This window comes from Equus asinus, chromosome 5, assembly GCF_041296235.1.
Source record: "Equus asinus isolate D_3611 breed Donkey chromosome 5, EquAss-T2T_v2, whole genome shotgun sequence".
Lineage (NCBI taxonomy): Eukaryota > Metazoa > Chordata > Mammalia > Perissodactyla > Equidae > Equus > Equus asinus.
The window spans coordinates 93,853,298-93,869,105 of NC_091794.1; the positions used below are offsets into that span (position 1 = coordinate 93,853,298).

At 48.0% G+C, this 15,808-nt stretch overlaps 1 protein-coding gene and 1 non-coding gene across 2 annotated transcripts; both read left to right on the forward strand.

Annotated features, from left to right (window-relative positions):
• The first annotated feature begins 65 nt into the window (after window positions 1-65).
• Window positions 66-7,609, forward strand: LOC106839908 (uncharacterized). The gene is made up of 4 exons (XR_011503527.1): window positions 66-208; window positions 909-1,028; window positions 3,544-3,712; window positions 5,500-7,609. It is a non-coding gene; the product is annotated as an uncharacterized protein (transcript).
• A 2,060-nt stretch (window positions 7,610-9,669) lies between these two features.
• On the forward strand, window positions 9,670-12,188 carry NR0B2 (nuclear receptor subfamily 0 group B member 2). The gene is made up of 2 exons (XM_014854958.3): window positions 9,670-10,264; window positions 11,164-12,188. Exons 1-2 carry the CDS (start codon window positions 9,724-9,726, stop codon window positions 11,460-11,462), a joined length of 840 nt encoding a protein of 279 aa, XP_014710444.1. The 5' UTR covers window positions 9,670-9,723; the 3' UTR covers window positions 11,463-12,188.
• The last annotated feature ends 3,620 nt before the right edge of the window (window positions 12,189-15,808 follow it).

Sequence of the window (15,808 nt, forward strand, 5' to 3'; positions counted from 1 at the left end):
TCCCGGCCAGCGGCCATTGACCGCGCGGCAAACAGCCCGCTTCACCGGCCATTGGTCGATGTGCTGAGCCAATCAACGAGCGTATCCGTGGAGCTGTGGGAGGAGCCGAGGGCTCCGGAGTTTGGCGTGAGTTGCTATGGTCACCGGATGCTTTAGAGCCTTCTAGAAAGCCGTGGGCTCAAATCTGGCGGGATTGGAAGTTACAAAGGTATAAACTTTGTTCCTGCTCCCTAAGAGTGAGCTCTCAGTTTGTAGAACGGTGAAGCTGAAAGTGTCCTTAGTCATCTCTTCCAATCCGTTCATGAGGCAGTAGAGGCCCGAGAGAAGACACTTGCCCCAAAGGACAGCCTAGCAATGTCAGCATCACAGACTGGACCGAGGCCGGCTTGTTGGGCATACAAACTGTGCTGTGGCCCGGGCCCCGTGCTTAGAAGGGCTCTGTGCTTGGTTTAATGCTCTTCTGCTGCAGTCCTGAAATTCTTAATAATTTTTGAACAAGAGACCCACATTTTCATTTTGCACTGGGCCCCGCTAATTATGTGATGAGTACTGTATTGGACTCCTGGTAATGTGGGGGACAGGTCCCAGCTATCTAAAGCCAAGCCCTCCCCTTTTGTAGTGAATTCCATCATCTTTGTCTTTTCAGGGATTCTACTCTTGTGATTTTCTTTTTTTAATCTCCTGCATCACAGATTTCTCCTGGATCATTCTCTTCAATTTACAAACAAGCTTTAATGTCACTTTTTTTTTTTTTTTTTTTTACTATTTTGTGCCCCTACTTGCTCCTCCTACCATCCCAGTTTTCAGTTCTCATTCTCAACAAAGTTTGAAAAGATTGCTATGCTTGTTTCTCCACTTCCTCACCTTCCATCTCTCCTCAATTTACTCTAATTAATCTTTTCTTAAAGACTCTGATGGGGCCGTCCTGGTGGTGCAGTGGTTAAGTTCACACGTTCCGCTTTGGCAACCCAGGCTTCGCCAGTTTGGATCCTGGGCGGACATGGCACCACTTGGCAAGCCATGCTATGGTAAGTGTCCCACATATAAAGTAGAGGAAGATGGGCACGGATGTTAGCTCAGACCAGTCTTCCTCAGCAAAAAGAGGAGGATTGGTGGCAGATGTTAGCTCAGAGCTAATCTTCCTAAAAAAAAAAAAAAGACTCTGACCAAGGTCAAAGGACCACTGTTATCTTACTCAACTTCTCAGCTGCATTTGACACAGTAGACCCCTTCTTCCTCCTGGAAACAATTTTTTTCTTAGGCTTCTGTTATGGACAGAACTGTGTTCCCCCAAAATTTGTAAGTTGAAGCCTTAACCCCCAATGTGGCTCTTTTTGGAGATAGGGCCATTTAAAGAGGTAAATAAGGTTAAATGAATTCATAAGGGTGGGGCCCTAATCCAATATGACTAGTGTCCTTATGAGAAGAGGAAGAGCCACCAGGGATTTGTGAGCACAGAAGAAAGGCCGTGCGAGGCAGCTGTCTGCAACCCAAAGAGAGAGGCCTCAGGAGAAAGCAAACCTGCCAGCGCCTTGATCTTGGACTTCCAGCCTCCAGAACTGTGAGAAAATTAATTTCTGTTGTTGAAGTCCCACAGGCTATGGTATTTTGTTATGGCAGCCCTAGCAAACTAATGGAGCTTCTGTGTCACCACTCTTCCCTGGTTTTCTTCCCCCCTCACTAACACCTTCTCACATCCTGTCCTACCCAGACTTGTAAATGTTGGGGGCTCCGTCCTTTGCTCTCTCCTCTTTTCCTCTCCCTCTGCACCTTCTCTGTAGGTGATCTCATGGCATCTCTAGCCCAGACCTCTCCTGAGCTCCAGGTACATCTATCCACCTACCTCCTGAACAGATATCTCAAAACTCACCTGGCTTTGGGAAGATGAAAAAGTTCTGGTGGAGGATGGTTGTGATGGCTGCACAACAATGTGAATGTATTTAATGCCACTGAACTATACACTAAAGAATGGTTAAATGGTAAATTTAATGTTATATATATTCCACCACAATAAAAAATTTGACTTTATGAGACAATTTGAAATTTGAACTCTGACTAGATATTTGATTATATTCAAGAATTATTACTTAAAAGAAAACTAACGTGGCCAACATTAATACTCCCCACGCACACACAAATTAATTCTTCCCAAAGTCATCCCCATTGAGTTAAATGGCTCCTTTAAGCAGCAATTTGCCAAAGCCCAAACCTCCACTCATGTACCTGTTTGCACAAGCCAAAATCTAGTCTCATCTAATCCATTGGTAAGTACTGTCAGGGCTCCTCCACAATATATCCTGAGTCTGTCCCCTCTCACCTTGCCATGTGAAGCAAGGTGCCGTTACTACTCCAGCATCATCTCTTGCTCAGACTACTCCCACAGCTTCCTAGCTGGTCTCCTTATCTCCTTTTTTGGCCCTTTGTAGTCCATCCTCCACCCAGCAGCCAGAGCAATCCTTCTAAAGGATAAGCCAGGTCTTGTTACTCCCTTGCTTAAAAGTAGCCCTTCATGGATTGCCATTGCATTCAGGATAAATTCCAAATTCCCAACCATGGCCTCTCAGGAGTAACACCATCAAGGCCCTGCCCACTTCTCCAGCCTCATCTTGTCCCACACTTGCCTTCACTCACCAGGCTCCCTCCTGACGGGCTGATTTCACTTCCTCAAATGCCCTGTCCTAGTTCCTAGGCCTTTGGCAGCCAACTCCATTTCATCCATCAAGTGTCAACCCAAATGTCCCTTCCTCTGTGGGGCCTTTACGACCCTGATATACAGAGTAATCCTCCATCTCCTTGATTTTTGCTTTCAAAGTGCCTTGTGCTCATCCTCTGTAGTTACTTACTACAACTGAAATATGTGATCAAGAAATTTTGGTTCTTGAGGCCGGCCGCATGACATAGTGGTTGAGTTTGGCATGCTCCACTTCAGTGGCCTGGGTTCACAGGTTCAGATCCCGGCACAGACCTAGACCACTCATCAGCCATGCTGTGGTGGCAACCCATATATAACGTGGAGGAAGATTGGCACAGATGTTAGCTCAGGGCTAATCTTCCTCAGCAAAAAAAAAGAAAAAGAAGAAATTTTGGTTCTACATCCATATCCTATCACTGGAATATAAACTTCATGAAAGATAGCACTTGTCTGGTTCATCCAAGCATTCAGCTCAGAGTCTCAAATGTTGTAGAATCTCAATAACTATTTGGGGAATGAACAAATGGTCTTTGCCTGATACTATTGAATCTTATTATATAACTTATCAATAAATATTGGTAAAATTTATTGACTTCTTATTAAGTGTCCAGTACTGTACCAAACATTTTACAAACATTATTTGACTTAAAATAGTGCTCCTATGTTATTGTCCCCATTTGGGAGATGAGAAAACAGGGACAGAGAAGTGAAGTCTTGTGCCCGAGGTCACACAGCTGAAAGGGTAGAGCCAGGATTCAAACCCATGAAGCCCAACTCCAGAGCCTGCAGACTTACCCACTTCACCTTAGAGTTCTGCCTCCCTGAATTGGCATTCTGATTTTATACATCAGTCCCAGACGCTTGTTTGATGTGACGCCTCCCTGAGAAACCAAGGCCTGATCCTGGACCCTGGTGAATTCACTAAGATAATAAATGTCACCCTGGAAGGCCTCTTGGTGACCAATCAGCCTCCCCTAAGGACCTCTGATCCCATCTACATTTGAACACCACCAATGGCAGGTAAGTGGGTGATTGCACCACATGCTAAGCACCCTGTAAGGGGTGTGGACTAAGTGACTGGGAAACTCAGGGAGGGATCAATTTATTCTTCCAAAGAGGCAGAGATGGGAGGATGGGAAGCCTGTGCTAGAGCAGTGATGTTTGAGCTAGACCATGAAGGGTGACCAGGAGCTTCCCAAGCAGACAGGGTAAGGGAATGGCATCCCATGCTGGGGAACAGAATGGACAAAAGCTGGGAGGCACAAAGGTGCATGATGTGTTCAGGGAATGAGAAGGTGCCTAGTACTGGCTCTCTGACTCCCAGTTCCAATACTTAACCCAGGCCCCCTGCACCCCAGGATCTCCCAGCTGCCCCCTCAATTAGTTTGAGACCTCAGTACACAAGAGCAAACACGTGCACCCTGGTCATAGGATTGCAGAGCATTTTCACATACATTATCTTGTAGGGTGCCCTTGAATTTTGCAGATAATGCCCAGCCCAGTGCCCGACACACAGCAGGTGCTCAGGAAATGTTGCTGTCATCATTCTCAGGATGATGACGTTTGCTGTTCCTGCTTGGACAGTAACACCCTCGTCTCCTTGTTGCATGAGGATTAACCGAAATAATTTTTGTGAAAGTACTTTGTAAACCATAGAGTGCTGTACAGACGGGAGAGGATTGTCATGAACTTCTCCAGAAAGCCTTCCAAATTCAAGCTGCTCAGCCCACCGCTCCATTTTAGCATTCCTGCCCACCACTGATGTGGCATCCTGGCTCCCCTGTTAGAGCTACTGAGAGTGGGGTTGTCACTCCGTCCTCAGAATGGAGCCTCCTCAGGGCTGGCCTGTGTCACCCCAATTAGATTCAGGGTTCCCAAGGGCAGGGCTGTGTCTCCCCTTCAGACTGGGGACTCCTGAGGATGACCTTTGTCTTCCCCTTTAGACTTTAGGCCTGGACAGAGGGCAGCTGATGGACCATCTTCTCCCACAGAGACATCGTATTTTTCTGAGTGAATGGCCGCAGTCAGGCTCTAGGCTATAGAGATCCCAGCTGAGGCCTTTCCTCCCCCTCCAAGGCCTTCAGGACTAGCACCCTGGCCTTCAGGTCACACATGGGGCTCAGAAAACACAGTTCCCCACAGTGCAAAAAAAACACAAGATTTAAAACCCAGGGACCCAGCTTTACCATGACCCCCACAGAGGAGTCTGCTCCCTTCTCTGGGTCTCCTCCTCCTCAACCTCCTCTTCTAGGAAATGAGAGTAAAAGCAGCAACAATAATAGGGACAATTGCCCTCTTTTATGGAGCACTTGCTATGTGCCAGGTGCTTTGTGTTCTCACAAACACCTCATTTGAGCCTCACAAATACCCAGGAAAGGCACTATTAGAGGGAGATTTTCTGTGAAGCTAATGAAGCTCGAATTCTGGGGCCTTGCACTTGCCTGGGACCATCCAAGGCCCTGGGAGAGGCCCAGCAATGTCTTCTTAGGGTCAAACATGTATATAGTTTTTCTTTTTAATTTGTAAAAATAAAATTTTTAAACTACAGTTGGTTAAGAGCACTGTTTCTTCCCGCTCTAACCCACTTCCCAGTATGAATTATTCCCAGGATACCTGGAAGTATGTGGGTGGTAGGGGAGAAACAAGGATCTGTGTGGATCAAGAATCCAATCTGTGCAAAATTCTTTCAGTCATCACGAAGTTGTCATTTCATATTGACACCAACTCAAAAAGGAAGTTCTCTTCTATAAGGAATATGCAGGATGTGCAATTATAAATGTCCTATGCATATTTTTCTTTTTTGATAGGAATTACACGAAGTAGAATTTATCAAAATTCCTACTACAAACCTATAAGCAGCACTACAAGTAGCAAATACATCTATGTGTGAAGTGGCACGTTTATGTATCCTGACTATCAGGAATAGAACTTTTTTTTTCCTAAGGAAGATTCACCCTGAGCTAACATCTGAGCCAATCTTCCTCTATTTTGTATGTGGGTTGCTGGCACAGCATGGCCGCTGACAAGTGGTGTGGGTCCACGTCCGGGAACTGAATCCAGGCCACCGAAGCAGAGCGTGCTGAACTTAACCTCTAGGTTATGGGGCCAGCCCCAATAAAAACTTTTTTTTGATCAACCATGCAAGAGGAAAGACAAAATCATTCTCGCTGTTGAATTCTTACTGTAGAATTCTCACTGTAGATTCTCACAGTAGAATCTCACTGTATCCTCACTGTAGAATTTTATTTTTGAAAATTGTTAACAGCTCTACTTTCTCCTCTTCCTGAAAATTTCAATCCTAAAACTGTTAGCAGAACAAGGTACAAGTATGTGTCAGAAGAGAGAAGGAGCCTCAGTGGCCCAGAGCAGAAGTTAGAGTGCCAGCAGGGTGTGGAGGGTGTCTGCACAGAGAAGCCACCTGGCATGGAGTGACAGAGCCCTAGCAGAATGATGAGGGTATCCCCGAGTGGGAGGGGGCAGCCTGACACAGGTATCAGAGCCCAAGCGGGGTGGGGAGGCATCTCACAGGGGAGCGGGCAGCAGTGGAGATGGGACATTGGTTCCAAATGGTGGCTTGATCCAATAAGTAAAAGAATTAAGAATAATGGAAGCCAGATTTCCGAGTGTCAGAGAAAGGAGATATAAATACAGAAAGGGCGAAAACTAGAATGAACCTCGTTTTAGTGGCTTAGAACTGCAGATAATGATCTGAACTCGTGTTTTTTAGTACTATGTATAAATAGATATAGAAATAAATATAAATGTAAGCGTGTGTGTGTGCACATTCCCTAGCTCTGGGAGGGCCTGGGAGTAGTGACACCCTAACAGCAATGAGCCAATCTTGGTTTCTAAAGATGATTCTAGTGTGCAAGTTATGGTTTTTAAATGCTATTGTAGCTTCTTGGAGTACTGGTTGATTCCAGGGGCTTTGAAGTGATATCTTGTTATACCAGAAAACAAAGGATGTTCAAAGAATGATGGGCTGTGTCAAAAAAAACACAGACGCTGGCTTGAAGGAGTTCCTATTAGCCAAATCTGTGACAGTCTTAGCCTCAAAATAACGATAGTAACAGATTACAAGCCACTGAATAAAACAGGAGACGTTGAGTTCATAACTAAATACATACATACATTCAATGTGTGAGGAGGAATATATACAAAGGTTCAAAATACCTTCTCACAAAATACTGACTCATTACAAAGGGGAAAAGATGAACTATAGTGGAGAAGCTTGGCAGACATCACCCTAATCAAGTGACCAAAGTGAACCATGGGACAAATGGAAATGTGTGCTACCTGATAGGATGTATCAAGAACACAGTATCACTTCTGTGATATTCCTGCTAAAGATGCGTAGCCTGAGTAATCACAAGGGAGCCTCCGACAAACCCAAATTGAGAGCCATACTACAAAATAACAATTCTCCAAAAGTGCCAAGGTCGTGAAAGGCAAGGGAAGACCAAGGACGCTTTCCTGACTGGCAAAGACTAAAGAGACATGATAAAGAAGTGCAATGTGAGATTCTGGACTGTGCCCTCCCACCATCACTCACTGAAGCATTTGGTGAAACTTAAATAGGGTCTGAGATTAGCTGTAAATTTCCTGATTTTGTTCCACGTTAATTTCCTGATGCTGATGGTTATACACTGTATTGTGATTATATAGGAGAATGTCCTTGTTTGTAGAAATTACACACTAAAGTATTTGGGGGTTGTGGAGCTTCAGGTTGGAAATTTACTCTCAAATGGTTCAAGGTTAAACAAGTTTCCTGTACTGTACCTGTAAACTTTCTGTGTTTGTAATGGTTTCAAAATAAGTATCATTGACATGGGAAGAGATGAGCAAAGAGTGTGCAGCTAAAACATGTAGGCAAATATTGTTAGGCAATTGATCAGTAAATGTACCTTGTTATTTTCCTGGGTTTGTGATGTTTGTGTTTTCTGTCAGCTTATTTTAGTTTATGATTTGTAGAGATTTGTTTTTTCATTTTAAGTATTCACTTTCATACCTGATTTTCTATTCTTAAAGAAGGCCCTCCAAATTGTATAAGCTTCATACCCCATAAAACCAATATCCACTATTGGCCTTTCTTTTTTTTTTTCTTTAAAGGAGAGGCTTTTTTTTTTTAAGATTTTATTTTTCTCCTTTTTCTCCCCAAAGCCCCCCGGTACATAGTTGTATATTCTTTGTTGTGGGTCCTTCTAGTTGTGGCATGTGGGACGCTGCCTCAGCATGGTTTGATGAGCAGTGCCATGTCCACGCCCAGGATTCGAACCAACAAAACACTGGGCCGCCTGCAGCAGAGTGCGTGAACCTAACCACTCGGCCACGAGGCCAGCCCCTGGCCTTTCTTACCACCCTTTTAAACATGAGGAAACTGAGGCACCGAAATATAGTGAGTTGCCCAAGGTCACTCAGCAAAGCGATGAAGCAGGATTTGGATCCAGGTGGTCTTACTCCAGTCTCCTTTGAGGGAACGCTGTGAGAATTCAGTGAGATAAAAGGACATGAAAGGAACTTTATAAATGCAAGGATTAAGATTATTGACAATCAAATGAAAGATGCATGCCTGTTTTCTACTGGGGCTTAGTTCCTTAGGCAGAGGGAAGGTGGGAGCAAAGCCTTCCTACTGTATACCGGAGACTGCTTGGAATTTGACATCCAAGACCTCACTTTGTCCTCACAGCAGCCCTATAGGCGGGCATTATTGTCCCAGATCAAGCTCCTGAGGCCCACAGAGATTTGAGGATCAGCCCAAGGTCACACAACTGGAAAGCGATAGAGCCAGGAGCAGATGCCAGGGATGGTGACAGCTGCCCAATAGTGTGGTAGCAGAAGGCTTGCCAGGCTGGGCTTGCCAAGGTCCACGGATATGACACAGCCAAGGACCTTGTCACCCGCTCTCACAACACACACCCCACCGTCTGAGACAGATGCCTAGGACAGAGGAGACATATGGCTGGTGGCAGAGCAACGTTTTGACTCAGATCATAAGTGGGCAGCATCTGCAGAACGGGCAGCAGCAAGGTGGGGGCCCAGGTACTCACCAGCTCTGGGAAACCCAGGCCACACAGCTCTGGCTGCACAATTGGGCCAGTGGATCCAGTGAAACAAGCAAGGACTGTGGAGCCAGACAGATCTGGGCTCTGTCTCTTCTTAGTGGGGTGACTTAGTGGGTGACTATGTCATTTCACCTCTTTAAGTCTCAAAAAAGTAAGACTCTTGCCCCATAGAGAAACTCTGAACGTTAGAGTGGAAAGTGCCTGGCACAGAGTAGGTGTTCAATAAACAGCAGTCATATTTCACTATCATTCTGCGAGGTCTCCTCAGCTGATATGTCCTTTCAGGAGCTCTAGGAATCCATACTGGGGAGAGAGTTCTAAAGGACCTTATTTCTGCAGGGCCCCCAGAACTGCAGTCAGGAAGGGGGCCTCCTAGACTGCACAGTGGACAAAGTCCTCCTAGCCCCCTGGGGTCTTGGCTCCCTTCCCTGCAGCCTGTTCCTTACCAACAACAAAGCAGGGCCCCAAGGTTAGGCAAACAAGCCAGTGATAAGGCACTTCCAGGTTGAGCCTTGTGTTCAAGGCTTGTCCAGCTCTGGGGCTGGCTTCCAGCTTAGCAAGAGTCCTGCAGGCACCAATAGGGACATTTGCCACAGCCACCTGCTGATTATGCACCTGAGGCCTTGGTGCCCTGGTACAGCCTGGGTTAATGACCCTGTTTATCCACTTGAGTCATCCGATAAGGGGCAGCGGGGCCAGCAGGCAGGCAGCCCCACGCCCTGCACAGGCCACTTCATTGACTAAAGTGATATCAGGGCCACGTGGAGCTCCCAAGGCCCCCTCCCCTGCCAGTTCCCCACTAGTCCTGCCAGGGTCAGTGTGTGTTTCTTTTTTTTTTCAATGAACATGACTTCTGGAGTCAAGGTTGTTGGGCTGTTCCCTCCTCCCCGCCAGTGGAGATATAAATAGCACCCACAGCACAGAGCAGAGGGCGGGAGAGCTGGGAGGAAGAGGAGCAGATCCTCAGCCATGAGCTCCAGCCAGTCAGGGATCTGCCCCTGCCAGGGTGCCACAGGCCGCCCGGCCATTCTGTATGCACTTCTGAGCCCCAGCCTCAGGGCCAGGCCCTCTGTGCCCCCAGTCCCTGGCCACTGCCTGTGCAGGCAGCACCGACCCGTCCAGCTGTGTGCTCCCAATCGCACCTGCCGGGAGGCCTTGGACGTTCTGGCCAAGACCGTGGTCTTCCTCAGGAACTTGCCACCTTTCTGCCAGCTGCACCCCCAGGATCAGCGGCAGCTGCTGCGGGGCTGCTGGGCCCCCCTCTTCCTGCTTGGGTTGGCCCAAGACACTGTAACCTTCGAGGTGACTGAGGCCCCGGTTCCAAGTATACTCAAGAAGATCCTGCTGGAGGAGCCCAGCAGCCATGCAGGCAGTGGCCAGCTGCTGGATCGGCCCCAGCCCTCGCTGGCTGCGGTGCAGTGGCTTCAGTACTGCCTGGAGTCCTTCTGGAGCCTGGAACTGGGCCCCAAGGAATATGCCTACCTGAAAGGGACCATCCTCTTCGACCCTGGTGAGCTCCTAGGCACTCCTGGATGGGGACCAAGGCAGGAGGGGAGCAGGGCCCAGCCAGGGAAGGCAACTTCCAAAGGCTTGACATCCGTTATCTCTTTGAGTTCTCATTATTACCAAATAGTTATCTCATGAAAGAGGCTCAGAGAGGCTAAGTGACTTGCTGAAAGTCACACAGCCAGGTAGGGGGAGAGCACAGATGGGAACTCAGGTCTACTCACTCCAGAGACTAGCCCTGCCACTCTGCCCAAGAAATTTGGCCCGACCCTCAGGGAAGGTGGGAGTGGGGGAGGGGAATATGGGCAGACACAGCTGTGCCTCAGTCACAGGTAAAACTCTGTGGGTTCAGAAAGACCACATAGAAAAGAGGAATGAAGATGAAGGAGCGTGGGGTAGGAGAAGAGAGACTCAACAGATAGAGGTAGTATTCTTTGTAATCTGGAGAGCTTCTAGATGAGAATTCTTCACCAAAGGGCCCTCATGGAATGTGTAAATTATAGTAATTAATTATAAAAATAGTAGCTGATACTCCTATAACACCATATGTTAGGTCCAATTCTAAGGGTTTTATATATACTAGCTCATTTAAACCTCCTAACAAATCTAGGAGATTGGTACTATTACTATCCCCATTTGACAGATGAGGAAACTGAGGCACAGAGATTAAGTAACTTGCCCAATGTCATACAGCATGGGATTCAAACCCAGGCAGCCTGCCTCTTAATCATTACTCTACTGCATCTCCATAAATGGATGGATGAATAACATAAATAAATAAATGGAGGAGGTAGTAATGGGGCCTCAAAGGCCAAGATGGAAGCCTCAGGTCTTGACCAGTCTTGCCCTGTGGTGTCTGGGAGTGGGGTACTCACCAGCCCTCTTCACCTTCTCTGCCCACAGACGTGCCAGGCCTCCACGCCTCCTCCCACATCGGGCATCTGCAGCAGGAGGCTCATCAGGCATTGTGTGAGGTCCTGGAGCCCTGGTGCCCAGCAGGCCAAGGCCGCTTGGCCCGGGTCCTCCTCACGGCCTCCACCCTCAAATCCATTCCACCCAGTCTGCTTGGGGACCTCTTCTTTCGCCCTATCATTGGAGACATTGACATCGCTGGCCTCCTCGAGGACATGCTTTTGCTGAGCCAACCTGCTCCAGCCCAAGCAGAGAGCAGGTGTAGGGTGGGCAGATGCTGGCAGCACTGATTTGGCCTGGCTGTCCCCAAGGGTCACCCAATGCTCCCAGAGAAGGCAAACAAACCTGTACAGACAGCACTTGGCTCCCCAGGCACAAGCTGGCTCTGACCCAGCCACTCAGCCATACCCCATCTTGGCTTCCCTCAGTTTGGACATAGTGTTCCAGCTGTCTGGCCAGCCATTGGTGGTCCCAGAGCCTCTGGGCCATGACTCCTGTACCCTCCTGGGATGGGGATGAAAGCTTAGAGTGCTCATCAGGCCAGGAATCCTACGGACTTTGTACAAAACTGACTTAAGTTATTGATTTTTGTAATAAAAGTTGTGACACACTTGGAGCCTGACACTGTAGTTTGTGCATGAGGAAGGGACCATCTCTTACCTCCAGGACCCACCCTGTCCCTATCAGAGGGAGCCTGAGAGGAAGGAACCATAAGGGGTGCAGGAGCCAGGCCTCGGGAAACTGGGATATTAATTTTTCAGAATGGCATAATGATTTCATTTCTGGGGATGAGATTTATTTTGTACAGGCCTGAATCCAGGGGACAGTATCAGTTCAGGACCCCCTCACCTCCTTGCCTTTATCTTTGGGGACAGGCTGTGTCTCTCCCTGCCCCTAAATCCCCCACTGACCTCTCCCTCAGCTCCTGCCCCGGGCTTCCTCTCAGTGAGAGTCGGGTCACAGCCAGTAAGGAAAATGAAACAGCCCATTCCCAAATTGAAATAGACAAGGTCATTGGAATTTCTGCAGTTTGGGATCATTCACTTCCCCCATTCTTGCAGCCCACAGAAGAGGATGGTCTATTGTTCTCCCAACGGGAGGGGGCAAGGGACCCAGGGCAGCTACTTGGAGGCTAAGCCAGGCCCAGTTTCAGCTGCTACACCAGCTGGTAAAGTCTGAAACATCTTCATGAGAGTTAGTTGACAGCCACTGCCCTGAGCTCCCCAGAGCTCCCTCCCACTGCCCCTCTGTCGCAGCCCTTCTCCCGGAATCCATTCCTATTGTCCAGCAACTAGAGAGGTGATGCCAAGCCCTCCAGGGCTGCTCCATTCAGTGCCTGGCTTGTGTCTGTTCTGATTGGTTGATGTCTCTGCCTCACCGTTTGTTAAATATTCTGAATATCCCCCAGGTCAGGGTGACTCAGCTGCAGGGTAGGCAGGAGGGAATGATAACAACACACGTGCCTCCAGGACCCCCTTTTAGGCCTCCTCCTTTCTCTAGCAATAAAGCCATCCGACCAGGCCCCACCCCCTTCATCACCACAGTTTGGATTCTTCTCACGGGGGCCAAGTTAATTATTGCTCAATGAGAGGTCATTCACTCAGGGACAACAGTCTAGGAGACATCATTCAGGCCTCTCTCCAAGGCCCCCAGGATAGGGACCACAGTTGAAATGGACAGGTACCCATTATGGGACCCAGTGCTAGCAGCAAGGGCACCCCATTCCCTTACCCAATCACCCACTCACCACTCAGACATCCAGAATGAGACAGAAACACACAGCTCGGACCCCATAACAAAGACACATGCAACTCAGACCTACCACTCTCTCATACACACACTAAAACATACAACTCAGACACACCTACACACAGACTCATAAAACAGACCCTCCATCCACCCACACACGGCACAGAAATGAACAGCCCAGATACTCTCACTCAGTGACATACAGTGAACCCAAACACACTCACACAACAGAGACACACACCCAAGCCGATGTTCACATAGACTTCCCTGTGCCCAAGGGGACACCCTCACACCAGGGCATGTTTTCCATCTTCTGTATGTCACAGTAAAAGGAAAAGTGGCCTCCTGAGTAGGTAGATCTGTGTCTGCACATCTTCAGGGTCTACGCAGAGCCTGCAAATCCAGGCCAAACTGCACTGCCTGGTATTTGAGGTCTCAGCTAACCAGTCACCCTCTTTCCCCATGGTGACCCCAATATCTACCCTCCTCTCAGACAGACCATGCTCTGCTCACCAAATCCCCCCATCCGGGATCTAATCAAACCCCTAAATAGAAGCATCCTTTAGAGCCCAGAATAAGCCTTGCATCCCTCCACTCCCTCACTCCCCACCAAAACCCCCAGCACCAGACCACCTCAGGCCCCCAGGCACCTCTCCGTGCCCTGCCCTTCCCAGCACCTTGGCACACACCGTCCCATCTCGCCTTGCAGACGTATGAGGTAACTCTTTCAAGAGCAGACACCTTATCTCCCCATAGGAGCCAAATCCAGCAGACTCAGAGATTTCAGGTCATTCTATCTTTTATGTCCCTTCACTAACTGCCCCCATTAGTTTACCCTTCACCTCTCTGAACCCTCAGACAGAGTCTTCCTGCCTCTCACCCCTCCTCTCCTCCAACCCTGAACAGCCATTAGAAAGGCTCCTCTCCACTACCCACCCCAGCCTTTTCCCTCAACTTATCTAATGTTTCTATCATCCACATAGCTTCCCTTATCAGCCCTACCTTGCTCCCTTGCAAATTTCTTCCCTATCCCTCCCCCTGGTCCGGGACTACACTTCTGTCTCTTTCTCATCTGTATCTCTTGCATCATTCTCTGTGCCCTACCCAAGCCTTCTTCAAGGAACATAAAGACAAATCTAGCAAAACTAAAGAGAATTAGAGTACAACGTAGTTAGGGCAATAATGTTTTCTCCATGAGAGTTCAGGCTTTCCAAAGGTGGGGTATTATGTCTCCATTATCAGAATCTTAGGAATGGGACCTGTGTCTCATCAGCCAGAGGTGGTAAGAGGAGGAAACTGGCTCAGACAGGGTATGCAATTTACTCAAGGTCTGGACTGATCACTATCTGTGCTAGGATTTGAACTCAGTCCCATGTGACTGTGAAGGCTGAACTCTCACCACCAGCACAGGCTGGAGTGAGTCATGGCGAGGATCAGGCTGTCTGGAGCCAGCTCAGCCACTATTTACTGACCATCTACCTCTCAGCCATGATCCCTGTCCTCAGGCCTAGCCTGGGTGACTCACTAGAAAGCAAGAAAATGGCTATGGCTCTGGGTCAGCCTCGGGTACCATTTTATTATCATCATTATCTCTACCCTCATTAGCCAAATCACTGATTGCTTATTAAGCAGTCAGGCCACTGACATGTGCTGTGCTCTGTGCTGACACACCCTGCCCTTGAGGCAGTCACGTATCCTAGAATCGATGATGCTGGCAAAAAGCCGTCACCCACCATCCACCGTTCCATTCATGCCCCCATTCAACATCTCTCTTGACGTCCACTTGTACCAGACACTGTGCTGGATACCAAGGGGCACATAACAAATAAGATACTGTCCCTGCCTTCATCGAACAGCCTGTCTGTATAAGAGAAAGAGACACATAGATAATTGTAACACAGAGTGATCTGAACCACGATAGACGGACGTACAACAGGCAGCAGGGGCTCAGAAGATGAAGTGATTAAATCTGGCTGAGGGTGGGAAAAATGCTTCAGCCAAGTGGTGACTGCTTTGAGAATGCTAAAGAGACTGCTAAAGAGAATGAATAGGGGTTTGCCAGGCAAACCAAGGGATGGGCATTCCAGACAGAAGGACTGATGGATGCAAAGGCACAGGGGTGTCAGAGAGCAAGGGTGTTTAACTGCAAGTGGTCTGGGGCAACTGGGGCCCAGGTCAGCAAGAGATGGGCCTAGAGAGGTAGACAGGGACCACGTCACAGAACAAGACAGCAGAGAAAGGCAATCCCAGTGAAACTGGTGGAGGCGACAAGGCTAAGGTCTCAAGGGAATCAGAGTGAATAAAAGGGACCACCCATTCCTGGCTGGTCATTCTGGGTACTGCTAAACAATAACCAGTTAACATTTATTGAAAGCTATGCTGTAAACACTGTACATGAATTATGCCATTTAATTCTCACAACAACTCTGTGCTGGAAGTATTACCATTATCTCCATTTTATAGATGAAGAAACCAAAGCACAGAGAGTTTAAGTAACTTGCTTAAGGTTACATAGTTAATAAGCAGTTGAGTCAGGATTTGAACTCAGGTGGTCCGAATTTAGGGCCTACACTGTTAAATACTATGCTCTCTTGAGTCTTTAAAGGTCGGGGACAATAAACGGGAGAATAATCACAACACCTACATTACTTCTCCTCCCCAACCCATTGTAAGGTAGAAGTAGAGTGAAAATGGAGTCTTGGTTACCTTTGGGTTCAAGTTTTTGATGAGAAATCTGGCCTGTGTGTTCCCCCAGGGAAGTGGCCCCACTTTCCCTTGAGAGAGTTCCAGCCACATGCCAGCACCTTATCCCCATGTTAGTGCCAGGAATAGTCATCCCATCAATGACAATTTACTGAGAGTCTACTACAGATCACACATCATGAAG